This window comes from Rhopilema esculentum, unplaced genomic scaffold (genome assembly GCF_057945365.1).
Source record: "Rhopilema esculentum isolate cy_ngs unplaced genomic scaffold, ASM5794536v1 HiC_scaffold_34, whole genome shotgun sequence".
NCBI lineage: Eukaryota > Metazoa > Cnidaria > Scyphozoa > Rhizostomeae > Rhizostomatidae > Rhopilema > Rhopilema esculentum.
Window position 1 is genome coordinate 543,357 of NW_028300845.1, and position 16,179 is coordinate 559,535.

Below are 16,179 nucleotides of genomic sequence, written 5' to 3' on the forward strand. Positions count from 1 at the left end.
ACGCTTAAGTTGCGAAGCCTGATAAATGTTTCTATGTAAAAGAAGATCAAAAGCAGAAACCATATCCCTGTTGTTCCGCCGATAAAACTTGTGAGATATGGGAGGTCACCCTGTTTTGTAAACAGTTTAAGGATAAATGAAAACCATACGATATTCAAGATACCAACAGCAATAGAATAAATTATCGCCAAAGGTAACTTTTCCCGTCTTCTAGGAAGCTTAACAGAAATGTATTTGTCGACGAAAGAAGCGATTACGCCGATATAGCACAATCCTCGTAAAAATAAGCAGAAAAGGATGCAGCCAGTTTGAGAGAGCAGTTATGAACCTGTAGCAAGTCTTGAATACGAACGACAGTAAGCAAGACAGTAGTGGACAAGCTGTTAAGTAGCCAAAGAAAGGAGACATAGCCAACCAAGACGAACGAGACTTTTTGCAAAGCTTTTGTGAAGATGATGGTGTAAACGACAATGCCATTCCCTATCACCGACAGAAAGATTAAAATGATGTTGAGCACCACTGACGAGATGGCAGTGAATCTTACTGACGCTGTGAGTTTGAATGCAATGGTCGTCAAACCGTGGCATACCATCTGTGGTCCCGGGCTGCTCATGTTACTTGTACCATTCATTGTGGAAAATCGTCTGAGAGTCGACCCTTTTGGTTGATAGCAGATTAATCTAAAAAGAAAAAATATTTGATCAAGCTGGACAGTTCAAGTGAGAAGAGAACACCTAAATTTATAAAACTATCTTAATCACTTTAGTTAAAGTCTTAATCACTTTAGTTTAGAGAGGGTTGAGAGCAGGGAAGGCTTAATACCGTTACATTCAAATGATTATCACTGAACACAATAAAATCTACATAAGACTTTAATACTGGTGTGATGTGATGATACGCAAAATAAAAGTTCTGTAAAGTTTCTTCGAGCTCTGGAAGTTCAGAGCCTCTGCTAGTAAGATTCTTGTAAACGGGTTATAAACAGTGATGGATCTTTGCAGAATCGATTTTGTATTTCGTGTAAATTCGATGAAACAATGTAGAACAGGGAATTTTGGAAAGTTGGTCGGTAAATTTTATGGATGGTTGGTAAATGTTATGGATTGCCGGTAGATGCATATCTTGATAGCACGTGGAAGGATCTCATTTGCTCGTTATTGACAAGATCATATTGATAAAACAGTTAAAATTCACAATATATAACTGAAGAATAAGTTATACATTGACTAGCAAGAGTTGAATTTTTGGCGGTAAATTCACCCGTTTACACCCCCCTCTCCAATCCAAATCGTCAAGGTACGCCCCTGCTTAGGAGAAGGGGATTCAATGATTTGAAACTGCCTTTAGGTAGCCAACAGTTTGTCAAAGGAAACGCCAATTGGCAAATAAGGCGTTCCCTGTTAGTAAAAGGACGTTTTCTGACAGTACCAAAGGCGTAGACTATACATTTTTAGCCCCTCTGTCAATGCCCAATGGATATGATCCCAGTGAAATACCAAGAAGAATGTGTCATGGAAATATCGATAATATCCTATGATTCAACTCTTTGTACTATTCTGAATTTTAGCATATTTCTATATTTATCGAACCACTAAGATTATGTCACAATATTTCAATCGTTGTTATAATTGTTACTTCTAAGTAAATAGATAGTGGATTGTTACATTATTTTAAATGATGCTTTAATCATGTTTATCATTTCAAAGATATATTGACTAACTTTATTTAATGCTTGGATCTTTTCTGGTTAGTTACATTCAGGAAAACTGGAAGAATAAGAAAGTTGGAGGGGCACAAGTGAGAAGGGGCACCATGTGTAGCAGAAAAAGGGGGCACATTCTCAAAGAGGTTTCCTTTGGAAAAGGGAACTTTTTCAAAAGTTTCAGGATGTGCCCTTATTGCACTCTTTGTTCCTACATCTCTGATTACATTGATAAAAGGTGTCGGTGTGCTGATCCACCTATGCCCTTTTAATAAGCCAATAAAATTTATCAGACAAAGGGCAAACTAAAGTCCTTATCACAAGGATAATGGTGAGGTGGCCCTCTCTTTTTTAAAGAGATTCAGTACTGCAACATGTTATTTTATTTGAAATAAAATTAGAACAAAACATTTTGTTGCCTTTTGTTCCAATTTCATTTGATTGCAGTACCCGACAAAGGTATTGCAACAACAACGACAAAAGGAACTGCAACAGCAACGACAACAGCAGCGATTAGGCCTAAATTAAAGAGCAGTAAAATCATTTGTTCGACCGGCTTATGGAACTGAACTATTGCAAAGTGTGCAAACTGCATTGCGAACATGGAAAAAAACACAAATACAGCGCAAAGCATGCTGCATTATTCAACAGCCTGGTAAAGAAATTTGGATCGAAAGTGAGTTGCTTTTCTTTGCGCATGTTGTATTGTTGATATGCTTGCTCGCCATTAGAGCAGTGCAGTTTGGATGGAATGTTCACTTTTCATGCGCCAGACGAAGACTTTATGCTTTGTTGTGAGTGCCAAGTGCAAAAGGGAAATCCCTTATTAAGAGCAACATGCCAAAAAACTACAGTGCCACCATTCTCAGCGCAAATGTAAGCTGCTTTTAGAAAAACCTTAACAATGTCTGGGTAACCAGAATCTTTTAACGATTGGCGGGGGAGCTGTTTAATGTCCTTGAAAATTGTGCAGTTGCAAATAGCGCAGATAACAATTTTATGTGGCTGACCATAAAAAATAAAGTATGTAAACTGTTTGCTTTAGTAGGTGGTATAACACTGTGCCCAAGCATTTTAGGAAGCATAACATCTTAATGCTGCAATACTCCTCTGCCAATGACCCCAGTGTGGAATCCATGTAGCTTATGCTGGATATATCCGGCATAGACTAATGCTTTCCCATTGTCTTTTTATTGTTTATTGGCATATGTCCGGCGTGAGTTTCACATGGATTCCACCCTGGCAATGACCTGCTCTTGATACTGATCCTTAATACTTTTCTAGCATCCTCACAAGAATCCTGATTACCTTCCTGAAACAATTTAAAAAATAAAAGCCCAGAAAATAGTCTAATTATTGTATAGTAACATTGTTTTTTGGTGCACTGTGACTTTTTGTTCGTTTCTCCTATATTTTGTATCACTTTTGCAGGTAAAAGAATGCAAAAAATATTTGAATTTTCCTGAGGTTATCAGTGGGGAATTGGAACCAAGTGCATCTTTTTGGTGTCATTTTTGTGAAATGAAAATTCCTAAACATGTCACAAACAGAACATTTTCAATAAAGTTTGGAGGTGTCTTTGAACATTTTGCAAGGTAATGGTTTTAATTTCATATGAATTGTGACAAGGTACTTTCAAGCCATTGACTGTTTCATATACGTATATTTTATGGTCAAACTGGACTTTACTCCCTCTATATAGAGAAAAAAGAGTGCAATGTAGAACTTTTCAAAAGCTTATTAAGCATCAAAAACCCATTTTGTGGAATTAAAACATAGTTGATATATTTTTAACCTGTTAGTCTCCGTAAGAAATTACACAGGAAAGTACAGTGAGCAAGTTTAAATATCTTTGGACCCAACTTGGCAAGAAAAAGGTATTTAGGGAAGATGGCATAGACAAGATTTGCAACTGTCAGTTTTTACAGAATTGTTTCCATATGGTGCTGGGTTATTGTTACTGTTTATGTGGTTCTTGGAAATGAAAAATTTGTATAATCATTTTGGTACATGTCAACTTTGAACAGCTTTCCCCCCTTCAATTATCTGCTATGCATTGCAAAAAAAAGACTCTGTTGCAAAATGGTATTGAAACATGTTTTCTATAGTTGAAACACTTTTAATATAAGAAAAAACATGCAAAAACCAACAATTTCAGTAAATGTTAAACAGTAGTAACAGGTATACATGCTGCAGTACAACTGCAAAGACATCTAAAAAAATTTTGAAAGTTGAACTTTATGAGGCTCATTAAACAATAAAAAATTGGAAAAAACATATTTGTCTGCAATCCATTTAGCTGAAAGAAGGATTGTGAAAATGTGTCATTCATTAAGATTTAATTGTGTTTTCTTAAGCAGTGTACCATTCTATGAGGCACTGGTATATTTAAGTTTTGTTACTGTGCTTTAACAACTAGGTAGACCCAGCACTGTATCGTGGATTTCCTGCCAAATACTTTTATCAGGTCCAACTAGTTCTCTTTTGGGGCTCTCTGTCAAAAATACTGAGCTTATTTGAACAAAGTTGTGCACAGCTTTTGTCATTATTTGCTCAAAACATTCTATGATATCATTTCTCTTGCAATTCTAGTTCTGCACATACAAAAAAGACACACAATTTCTGGAAATTGAATGGAGGAGATACCAATCTGAAAAAAGATTTTCTTATCTCAGAAGAAGATTATGTGACGTATTGTATTATTTTACATTGTGTTATGTACAAGTGTATTCAAAAACTAAAATTACATTACCATTTGGAAATTGCAGACACAAAAGTTGAGCAAAATTCCCACTGTATCTTTTTTTGGTAGCTTGCGTGTATAGTCTGGCATTTGTAGATTCATGTATGTGAGTAAATTATTGTATGTGAGAAAGGTAAGACATATCAACTTATGAAGAAGGGCTGCAAAACCCAAGCACTTTTTTGTCACTTGTACTGCAATTTACCAAAGTAATCTAATATTTTCTTTAGTTACAAAGGAAGATGCAAAAAAGCACTGGACAATTTTGCACAAGAAGAGGATCTATCTCACATGCAGGTTTGCAATTAATTGTTCTTTCTAAGAAAGTTTTTTGTTTTCTTCATTTTCCCCTTCCATTTTGTCTACACCTTTGTGTATTTTTAAAGTAAAGTTAGAAGCAGTCTTAACTGTCTTCCACCCTTTAATGTTCTTGAGATGGCACATCCAGGGCAGCGGCAGTAGCTGTTTGTCCCAACGTTAGAAAACCAAACTGCTTATTGTCCTGCCAATCTATTTAAAATGGTTTTATCAAAAGCTAACATTCCATGTTTTGCCTTGCAAGCATAGACTCGAGAAGAACTTCAGAAAAGTTTGCCTTGTGGAGATGTTCTTTGTATCTTTTGTTTCTATGTTTAGGCTGCTGAGGAAATCAGATCAAGGGAAGCTGAAAGATTGAAAATAGTTTCAGATCAGGTGTGATGAATAAACAGTATCCATTCGTGAAAATAGCTACCTGCTACTTTTCATTATTTGGCTTAATATTTCATTACTGATTCTTTCTTGTCACAATGATAGGTGAGTAAGGAACATTTCCTTCCGAATGATTTCCTTACATGACCATTCATTACCGGCATTTATTCTTTCAAGTAACCTCAACCCAACGCCAACAAAAACTTAATTCCTTTTACAAAGGTACCGATTAGAAAGGTACCGATAAAGGTATCTTTGTGTCTACAGTTTTGACAACCATCGTGACTTGCGTGAATCACAAAATTTGCTTTTTTGTGAAGTTGCCAATTCTTGTCCAACTTTATATTCGATCACAGCTTTACAACGCCTGTTACAAATTGGTTTGGAGGCGTCACCATTAAGAATGCCCCCAATGCAATCATGATAGCAGCAATGTGGTTTTTTTGTTTATGAGGCATCTTACCGTTCTCTAATTGCTTGTCGTTTTCTGGTAACTATGACAAAAACCTCTAGAAATTTCGTTTGTCTTGCAGACAAGAAGGTCTAACACAATCTCATCGAATTTCGCCCGAATTGTTATTTTAATTCAGTCAACAGCCATTATTCGCTACACATGACTACCAGCTTAACTCATTTCACATATTTCCAGGACAGCTTGGATTCATCAAAACCGTTCCTATTTCTTTATAAATGATGCCTTTAAACGATTCTTTATAAATGTCTTTTACAGTTCAAAATTATAGAGCATCATAAATACTTTTGGAGAAATTGGCCTTGTGCATCTTTAAGTCTAATTTATTTTAGCATATTTAGACTGATATGTCTCATCAGCAGTCATTGTGAAATCTTAAAATATGTTTAGGGCGAGGAAGCTTGAATTGACAAATCCAGCTATTTTTCAATCCGTTACACTGCAGCTGGCTCTTTTGAATACATCAAGTTTAATTAACGGTCAGCAAAATCCAAAGATCCTATTGAGTTAGAATGTTTAAATACTCGTAAAATTGTGATATGTAGAATTAAGAATCATAGGTATGGCTGCTATTTATTTGATTGTATCTGGCTTTGTCTCAGCTTACGTAGGCTATGATGGACTTTTTTGTAATTCAAGCTGGCCTGAGCACCTGCTAAAAATGCTATGCAAATCACAGGCTATCATGTATAAAATCTAAACTGCAAGACTGGCAGAGAAACACCTCTAGTCTTTATATTATTGAATAAGATTGCGACCAAGAAAAATCATTTAACACAAATAAATTTTAGACACCTAAGCCCATTCGGTAACAGCAGCGAAAGAAGCATTTTAAATAAGATTTTGGACGCTTCTTTATTGAAATTGCATCGAAGATGAAAATTGAGTGTGCTCGATCGTCAGTTTGCTTCCAAGTTTGAACCAGGGCAGAGACAGCGAAGTATAAACGGATTAGAGGGCTAAAGCTTTCTAGGGGACTCAAATTTCAACATGTCAAAAGCGAGGGGCAAGGTGATTTGTTTTATGGTTTGAAGTGCATTTTGGGGGTTATTGCCAGGGTTAACCACCCTCAGCCCCAAGCTTCTGCGATCTCTAAACTAGGGTGCAACCTGGTTCGGAACCGTTAGAGTTATTCAATTTGATATCTAGAGCAGGATGGCCCTGAGTTGTTGTTTTGAAATCCTCGCGTAAGGCATACGTCAGGCAACTTGTGACTGTCCTGGGCGTGAAGTTCGGACTTTCAATTCCGAACCGCCCTATCCCCCCCCCCCCCTCCCACAAATGACAGGTTGAAACTAGTTGCCATTAAAAGCTAGTTATATATTAAATAAGGGTGGCAAAGTACTAGTTGAATTTTTTTCATCGTCAAAGAAGTGTCTCTTATTAACATCGAGCTGAAAATGTAATACGAGGATCTTTAAAAAACGCTATTCCTGCCAGTCGAAATTTTTTTCTTAGTTACAGCCTTTCACCCTTTCGTTCAATTACCAAGGGTTAGAAACTTCATAAATCAATCAACAGTCTTGTATGTGTATTTGCTAAGCGTCAATAAACCGTAGAGTCAGTCATTGTAGAGTTTCTTTATCAAATGGTAGAAACAGCCAAGCAGCTCAAGTTCCTGTGAAGGAAGAACAGTCTTAAATTCGCATGGGGTCATGCAAAACCACACTGGCTGGTTTGTATTGAGTATTATTCCAAATTTTTCTTTTGATTCTATCTTCTGTTTACCATGTGATCCGTGTGTTCCAGCATGTTTTCCATGTGATCAGGGGCGTAGCTAGCAGGGGTGTAGGGGTGAAGGGGGTATGAATCCCCAAATTCATTACGAGCTGGTCGGTTAAGCCTTCAGTTTTCCCACAAAATCGTTAGTTTGTCGGTAAAATCGCCTATTAGTAGGTGAAATTACACCTAAATTTTTCTTCATTTGGTAAATGTCATAATCGGTAGATTTTTCTTTTGATGACCCTCTACCCAACCACCCCCGCCCCCCCCCCCCCTTAGTATGGGAGTTGGTTGCTTTACAGAGAGACAAAAGCCAAAATTTTATTTGAATGTAACGTTAGTTATGCCAGCTTCTAATCTTAATCCAAGGGTACCTGTTGATTAGCCGGACCAGTTTAGAACTCACATTAAGGTCTGAAAATGTTGTCTGATATTGTAGCTGACTGAAATCTAGCTTTGTGCGAAAAGTCTTTCGTTCGAAAGTTTTAAATTCTTAGAAAGTAGAAAATTAAAAATGTTTGTGTTCACAATCGTAGCTTTCCTTATAAACGTGGTTATAATGATATGAACAAACGATAAGGGTAGATGCGCCGATCATTTTAGGAGACAGAGCAGGTTCAGTTCAGGCAAAATATCCAGTTGACATTAGATAATTCAATAGACGTTCAAATATCTTAAGATTAACTCTTGTTTGATAAGAAGAACGTTTCGATAGGATCTTATATCATCCTCAGCTAAAAAGTATGTCTGGAAATTTGGCTTTAAACCCTTGATTATAATTCAGCATGCAAAATTAGGTATGATACGATGCCAAGGAAGTTACTGTTCAAGTAGCTAAGATAGCTTAAAGGAAGACAAGATAACGAATAAGAAAAAAATCTTATTTGGATGACCCATGTCATATACCGTTTGCTTCTGTATATGATTTTGTGGATATTGACATCAAGATACTGTGATAGTCTATTAAGTAGCAATGTCCTTTTGTATTTTTCGTGGTTATTGTAAACGCGCCTGATTTCCTTAAAAGTGCCTGACTGCAGATGAAACCATCTAAAAAAATTGTTTTTTCCCGCAGGCATGATGGAAAACGAGTGTGGAGAGGTGGAATTGTCAAGCAAGGGTTGGTATTGAATTCCACTTTTTCTTGATATTTTGTCACTATCTGGGTTTTCTTGCAACCGGCTTCACATTTTACTGACTGCTTTTTACTCTTTAAATGCTTCGTCCAGTTACTCAAATTAGAAGTTACCTGTTTTACACTTGTTGTAATAGTCGCGACAGTCCGTTGTTTGGAGAGAGGGGTTGCATTAGAAAATGTTTAAAATTTATATGTAGTGTACCAAGTCTTAAGAATGTATTTGTCTAAAGAAATTTCCTTACCAGTTTATTGACTTTCTTGCTTTGCTGAGGGTCTTTCTCTTTCTTCCTTGCTTTGCTGATGATCTTCCCTTTCTTGCTTTGCTAAGGATCTTCCCTTTCTTGCTTTGCTGAGGATCTTCCCTTTCTTGCTTTGCTGAAGATCTTCCCTTTCGTGCTTTGCTGAGGGTCTTCCCTTTCTTGTTTTGCTGTAGATCTTCTCTTTCTTCCTTGCTTTGCTGATGATCTTCCCTTTCTTGCTTTGCTAAGGATCTTCCCTTTCTTGCTTTGCTGAGGATCTTCCCTTTCTTGCTTTGCTGAAGATCTTCCCTTTCGTGCTTTGCTGAGGGTCTTCCCTTTCTTGTTTTGCTGAAGATCTTTCCTTTCTTGCTTTGCTGATGATCTTCCCTTTCTTGCTTTGCTGAGGGTCTTCTCTTTCTTGTTTTGCTGAAGATCTTCCCTTTCTTGCTTTGCTGAAGATCTTCCCTTTCTTGCTTTGCTGAGGGTCTTCTCTTTCTTGTTTTGCTGAAGATCTTCCCTTTCTTGCTTTGCTGAGGGTCTTCCCTTTCTTGCTTTGCTAAGGATCTTCCCTTTCCTGATTTGCCGGTGTTCTTTATACCTCCGTTTGTTGTTGTGAGTGACTGTTTAGTGGAGCCAAAGAACCTCTTGAATGCTCAGTAGATCGAGAGAACCATCTTTTGAAAATTGAATCATCACTAGGCTTTTTTTACTTGCTGAAGTCTGATGATTGGCAGGTGTCACAGTTCCGCTATTCTGCAATCCTGGCCAAACCTCTTGAGACTGCTTCACAAATTCAATTCATTTCTTATTCAACATGACCCCTCCCCCTATATCAATGTCGAGCATTTAACAGAAGTCGCTTCTTAATTGCAATTTGCTTTTAAGATTTAGGAGGAGAGATCTCACCAAGGTGTCAAAAGGAAGAAAATTTCGCGAAGAAGTTAAGTATATTCAATTGATATACTGTGAAAGATTAACTTTTAGTGCATTGACTCTCTAAATTTGCGACGTTGCGACCGCCCTTGCCATGTGTTGCTCTGTCATAGCTATTAGAACTCCATTCCAAGATTTTGAATCTAATTACAATGAGCTACGTATTGAATATAGATCTATCGGTGACCCATTCATTAAAGCAATCTGCAACTGTTGTTGATCGAAATATTCAAAACTATGATGACCTACATTCCTACTTTCATGGAAAATATATTTGAAGAAATAGATAAAAAAACATCTGCCAATGATCGAAACAAGCAGGTTTGGCGCTAATAAGATCAGATTTGCAGTCAAAGGAGTTTTGGAAACACACTCCACCTGCCTTAAATAAAGCGAGCTTTTCGCAGCCATGCAAAATAGATATCAAAGAATACAAAATGTTCGAATTGAAACTGATGGTTACACACAACATTTTAATCAGCTAGCTTCAAGTTTATTTAATATTTATATCTGTTATTTATTGTAATTGAATGTTTACACCGATATTTGCCACAAATAGTAAATAGCTTTAATTAGCAATTTTTTGTAGATACTATTAGGCAGCCAACTCTTAATTAACGAATTTGTTGTAAGGAACTAAATTAATCAATATGCGCGAACCCTCATATCAACCAAATAAAATCAACAGACACATTTAAGAATGGCCTTTACAAATGTTGCAAGCAATCACTTCATATTAATACAATTAAATTTTTGTTTAATTAAATTTTTTTCTTCATTGAAATAAAAGTTTAGCAGTAAACCCTAGCAGATGCCATACCATGTCAAAAAGATAGTTCCTCCGTATTTGTCAACAAGGAGATAACTGATTGTCAGTGTTAAAGCAAGGTACTACTAAAAAGGGTTCACAATTAACCGCTGCTTTAAAACCTGATCGACTACTCAATAAACAAGGATGAACAAATCTCCTTGCCCCTCTTTAACACACTCTAAAACATGTTTGTATGGTTTTTTAATGTGCAAACTACATATCATTCGTGCAAACCAAACTTAATATGCATCGATGGGGTCGAAATAATGTTGCTAGGTTGAATTGACTTTAGTGTTCATATTTTTTTGTAGAACTTTATGTTGTTGTTTGAAACTTTATGATTGTTAAGAAAATTTTTTTTGTTAAAGTTGCTTAAATTTTGTTTTTTGTTCGACCAATTCCTCGCAGTGACATGAAATTGCTTTAGCTATTTTCCTCAGAAACCATATTGGATTTGAAAAAACAAGAATATTTTAAAAATATGTTCAGGCTCAAAAGTTCTTGGAAATATTGAGATTGGACAAAATTATAATATTCTTATAAAAAATAGTGCTCACCCTAAAAGTTTCACACAAATAAATGTATTTAGGGCGTATGACATCACTTAGTAGTAATAATATGATGCAAATTTACTTTATTAACGTTTCCATCATTTTCCAGTCGCCTTCAAGTTAGGGGTCTGGAACACAGGCTACCTTAGGGGTGTGGCACCGAAATCCAATGATTATCTAACACCCCCCCCCCCCCCAATTTTTGCCGCCTGAATCCGTTTCTGAGTGTAGGCCACCTTAGCTTGCTATAATTGCATTAAATGCAAGATAGTTAACAAGTGTCTAATAATTTTTTTCTTAAACAGATTCGGAACATATTTATCGGACCAGCTCTTTTCTGCCAACGTTGTCGTCGGTAACTCCCTCCAAAAATGCAAGTATTTGCTCCAAGAATTTCTTGAAATTTATTTGCTTCAAGCATATTATTTTATTTATAATTAAGGAAAAGTTTCCCTTTAGAAAATCCCTATCTTAAAGTATTGGTACACTTCATTAGTGCACTTAACTAAATTTTAATAGCATCCTTCTCTTTCCTCCAAATAATTTTTATGGCTTTTAGCGCTCCAATGTTGCCCGTTTGATTTCTGTTTCAACAAACCGTACATGTTTGGGGGGCGGGGAAAGGAGGCTACTTTGCCAAACAAAGATGAAGATGTTATTTTCGTAAAAGTAATTTAGCAATGCTTCATTTTAAAAGACTGCCTTTTAAAAATTTCTCAATCAATCATTTCTGATTGGCCTATTTCGATCCACAACTGGGTATATATATTTCTTAGCGTAGAGTTTTCAATCTATGTTCTGACGTTTTAAACTCTGAAGAGTGTCAGACGAAAAGCTTTAGTTTACTAAATGTTTGCTTTTTTCAAAGCCATATAAAGTTAATATATATTTCATCTGGTTCAGCACGAGTGCTTTTGCCATGACATATTTTTGCTTCCCTGTTGTAACAACACGCACCTTGTTTTGGTATTTATATTTTCATTCATGTTTTCATTTTTGTTTTCATTTTCATATCTAGTGCATTTTCTTTTTATTAAAGGCTGGTAAATTAGTCGGAAACATTCATACTGGTAAGCGACAAACAAATGAATTTTTTATTTTCTTATTGAATTTCAGTTTTGAATTCTAGCTTTGAATATTAGATTTTTAAGGTGACAAATTTTATCTTTCTTTCAATTACTCTTTTTGTAAGAGTCATTTTATTAGAACAGAAGCCTAAAAAATTGGTCAAAAATTAAGATCATGTTAAAAACAAACTGTGGCTGAGGTACTGAAAATGTAATTTGAACAACGTTTGTCTACGTTATGTCTATTTCTACGCTTTTAAATTTTTGGCATGGCCTATCGAAACATTGGAATTGAAATATTGTAGACTATTTTTTAATGGCAAGGTATATCTTTTGTTTTTAAAAAATAAAACCTGCACTCATGGGGGAAGTTAGGATTTTTACGTCGGGGGACCCAAAATCTCCTTTTCAAAACATATAGAATATAGTTCAAGAACAAATTATAAAAAAATCAAGCTTCAAAGTTTTAGAATAATTAGCGGGCCTGGCAATATGGTGGAAACGCTCGTTTCTTTATCTAGGCGTCTCTGCAAACACAAAATGGCGGTAACGGTTGATCGTTTCCATGAAATTAATTATAATAACTCCACTTTCAGCATTTTAAATATTTTCTTTGTATTATGCGATCCTTTCATAGACATTGGATTTTAATAGGTATTATTTACTTTGTTTATAAGTAAGGTAATGTTTTTATTTGTTCCGTTTTCTTCGTAATTAAAATACAAACCTGTACATAACAGTCGACTAATCGAATAAATGAAATGAAATTTGCGTTGTAAAAACGTGCTTGAAATCAATGATCAGTAACCTATTTTTACATTTAATTGTATTGTGACAAAAAGTACATTTTAAAACGTGTTTGATCATGTTTGAGAACTTCCTCTAAAATGAAAAAGAAAATGTTTTTACAGCTCAATGCCTAATAATCGATGGGCAATGACTTGGACGTGTAGAAAAACACTTTATCAAGGAAACTTTTTAAGGGGCACCCTGTGACGATTTTGAATATTAAACCCAAGTTGACTTTGTCAAGTTGTGTAATATTTATTTTTTTATTTCTCCCACTTACCCTCGTATAGTTTCAATTTGCGAGCTCATATTCTTGGCTACACCTTATCTTGTTATTCAGGGGCTGTTCCACCTTGGCTGCAAGATGATGACTCAAACCAGGTTCTCCTCTTTGTTTGAATGTGTTTGTCAAACATTAAGACCTCCGTTAATAGTCACCTTTTAATAACGGCTACCCCGTAATAGCGGACATCTCCAAACAGCAGAAACTTTAAAACCGCGAACGCCTTCAAATTTTTGTTACAAATGGTTTTTTTGTAAAATATCTTCTCTGCGATAAAATTTTTTCGATGAAATCTCAAAGCAACAGACATTTCTTTAAAACAGACAGTGTTTCTAGTCACACGAGTGTCTATAAAATGCAGGTTTTACTGTTAATCTGTTTGATTTGCTAGTCGTTATTAAATTTCATGCGATTCCCCATTGCAAGCGATTCTCCATTGCAATGCTTATCAATAAATTGTTCACTTGACATACACCTCAACACATTACTCAATTTGCCCTTGGAAAAATACGCTTAAAGTATCAAAAAGTTTGTTGTTTACTGGCATTCCAGGTATGAAAAGACCATCCTCACCACTAGCGATCGAAATTATATGAAACAAAATTATATGAAAATGACATCTTGCAAGATCATTTAACCTTGCCTCTTTTCCTTGCAGCCTTCATCTGAACCTGCCATTGGACCATCTTACCAAGAATTTTTACGTCATGGTGAATCAGTCTTTGTGTTTTATTTCACGGCTATCTTCTTTTTATTTGAGTTCTCAGTTGTAAAGATCTTACCGATACTTTCCTTTTCTGAAGATTGGTGAAATACTTTCAATAAATCAACGTGTCCATCAGTTTTCATTTAATGTTTGAAATCTGTGGTACCTAACCTTGGACCTTCGGACTTTTCTTTATTTCGTACAACAAGGTATCATATAATCACGCTTTGTGTTGAGGGCAGGACGGTTCTCAGCTTCAACTCCAAGCTTTACCTGGGGTAATGATATAGTGACTCTCCCTCATGTCACTCCAAGTAATAATGTAATAATTTTATACTGTTATTTTAACCATTTCTTGCTTGGTCCGTTTGAGGCAGAAAGTAAAATATAATTAGTTAACGTTAATGATTGTTTTTAGCCGAGAAAAAACAAAAGAAAAAATCGAATTTTAAAAGCGTCGGTGCAAATTTTGATCACTCTGCAGAGACGTCAGATAACTGGTGAGTCGAGCATTTTTATCGTCTTTTTCTCTCTCTCTTTCTTTCTCTCTTATCTTCATTTTCTTTCTTCTTCTTTCTTTGATATCCTTCTTCTATCTCTTTGTTTTCGCTTTATTTTATCTGAAAATGGCTTTGTAAAAGCAAACATTTTTTGGCTATGAGCTTTTTCGTCTGACACTCCTTAGGGCATAAAACGTGAGAATGTTTATTTCATCTCTTTCTTAATTTTATTTCTTCTATTTTTCTTTCTTGCGTTTTTGTCATCATCTCTTTCTCTTTTTTTCTTCTTTTTTCCTCCTTTTCCCTCCTTTTATTAGACTTCCACATGTGACCAAAGATTCGGAATGATAGGCTTATTTCAACAAAATATATTATATTACATGACATACTACGGCAATTTCATATACAATTACACATAGCAACATTGAGTATCAGGGTGATGATCTACCAACCATCCTACAAGGAGATACTCTGAGGTGATCACTGTTCGCCAGGAAGACTCGCCTGCTGTGGAGGGGTGCTCGCACACAAGATGCTGAATGGAATCGATGTACTTAAGATATCCCAATGTTTTTGGGATCAAATCTGTCTCGGGAATCAATACTTTTGGAGCTTGCGAGTGTCAGTAAGATGTATTAATGATAGGTAAATTAAATGATTTAAAACTAATGCTCCTTATTTTCATTGAAGGTTGCCGTCTTTCGAAGAGTTTGGAATTCAGGCCCGAGATGGCAGTCAAGGTATTTTACAGCATTTCTGTCGAAATAGGCGTTTTTAATGCATGAATTATGAGCTTTAATGTGAGAATTTGAATATTTTAAATCAATATTAATGTCAGTTGTAAAATTTTCATCTAAACAAAGTCGTGTGAATCGTGAAAACATTGTTTACATCAGCGGGGGGGAACCAGAGAACTTGCTTTGCTAGAACTTGTTATTCAGACCGAATGTACGGGATAGTCGAATGGCGACGAGCTGACGGCCTCATGCTTGCTCTTGGTGTTTTTTGTAACGTTTTTAAAACAAAAGCTTCTTTCATGCACGAATTTTTAAAGATATGAATTATTGAAGCTTGAACATCTTTTGTCATGTAAATTTGATCGTTTCAGGAGAGAGTATCGGAAAGAAAAACAGAAGACTAAGAAAGATATGCTTTAGAGGACAGGGTCAACGTTAATTGCTTTGAACGAAGACAGATATTTTATTTAAATATTTGATTGTTAGTAGCATGATACTTGCTATATAATTTTTTAAATGTAAATAAATTCTTGGTGTTTCTTGTTAAAGTTAATGTAAAATTTACTTCGAACATTCTTTATTATTTGTTTGTGAAATAATATAAGGAAACAGCCGAAGTACCTCGCTTTGACTATTCTTTGTTCACATCGTTTCATGATCAGCTTCAACCTATAAACCAAATTTGAAACTTTTTGGGCCGTTAAGTCTACTTTTCTATCAAAAATGTTTTTTGAAAATATTGAAGGCTATTCCGTTTTAAAACCAAGCAAATCTTACTAAAAACTTTCTCATATCAAAAAAAGTATGTGATTTCTCCAATTCATAGAAAATTTCATTTGGGCGGATAGCATCGTTTTTATATATATTGTTTATGGCATTTTTTATATAGGTTCTCTGCATAGTAACAAGCATAGAGCCTTTGGAAACTGGTAAAAGTTAAGCAATCTTAGAAGAATGTAAGTAATGCTATAGCTTTATGAAAAAGGCAAAAGGCATTTTCCACCTTTGCTGAATCAGTTTATATGAAATTGTCTTTGTTACCATGTAAGGCTATCACATCCGACAACAGAAAATATTCAAGAAGGCTTTCCCCTTA

At 35.5% G+C, this 16,179-nt stretch overlaps 1 protein-coding gene across 1 annotated transcript; it reads left to right on the forward strand.

Moving 5' to 3' along the window:
* The first annotated feature begins 2,206 nt into the window (after positions 1-2,206).
* Positions 2,207-15,703, forward strand: LOC148957298 (centrosomal AT-AC splicing factor-like). The gene is made up of 15 exons (XM_089115546.1): positions 2,207-2,378; positions 3,134-3,297; positions 4,295-4,393; positions 4,676-4,742; positions 5,082-5,138; positions 7,203-7,282; positions 8,405-8,449; positions 9,592-9,645; positions 11,305-11,374; positions 12,041-12,071; positions 13,198-13,238; positions 13,799-13,850; positions 14,265-14,346; positions 15,037-15,086; positions 15,455-15,703. Exons 1-15 carry the CDS (start codon positions 2,262-2,264, stop codon positions 15,520-15,522), a joined length of 1,077 nt encoding a protein of 358 aa, XP_088971672.1. The 5' UTR covers positions 2,207-2,261; the 3' UTR covers positions 15,523-15,703.
* Positions 15,704-16,179: the final 476 nt, after the last annotated feature.

Coding starts and splice junctions, on each gene's coding strand:
- LOC148957298 (XM_089115546.1), top strand. CDS start 2,262: ATGGAACTGAACTATTGCAAAGTGTGCAAACTGCATTGCGAACATGGA. Junction 4,394..4,675: donor TCAGAAGAAGATTATGTGAC/GTATTGTATTAT, acceptor TATTTTCTTTAG/TTACAAAGGAAGATGCAAAA. Junction 13,851..14,264: donor CCAAGAATTTTTACGTCATG/GTGAATCAGTCT, acceptor GATTGTTTTTAG/CCGAGAAAAAACAAAAGAAA.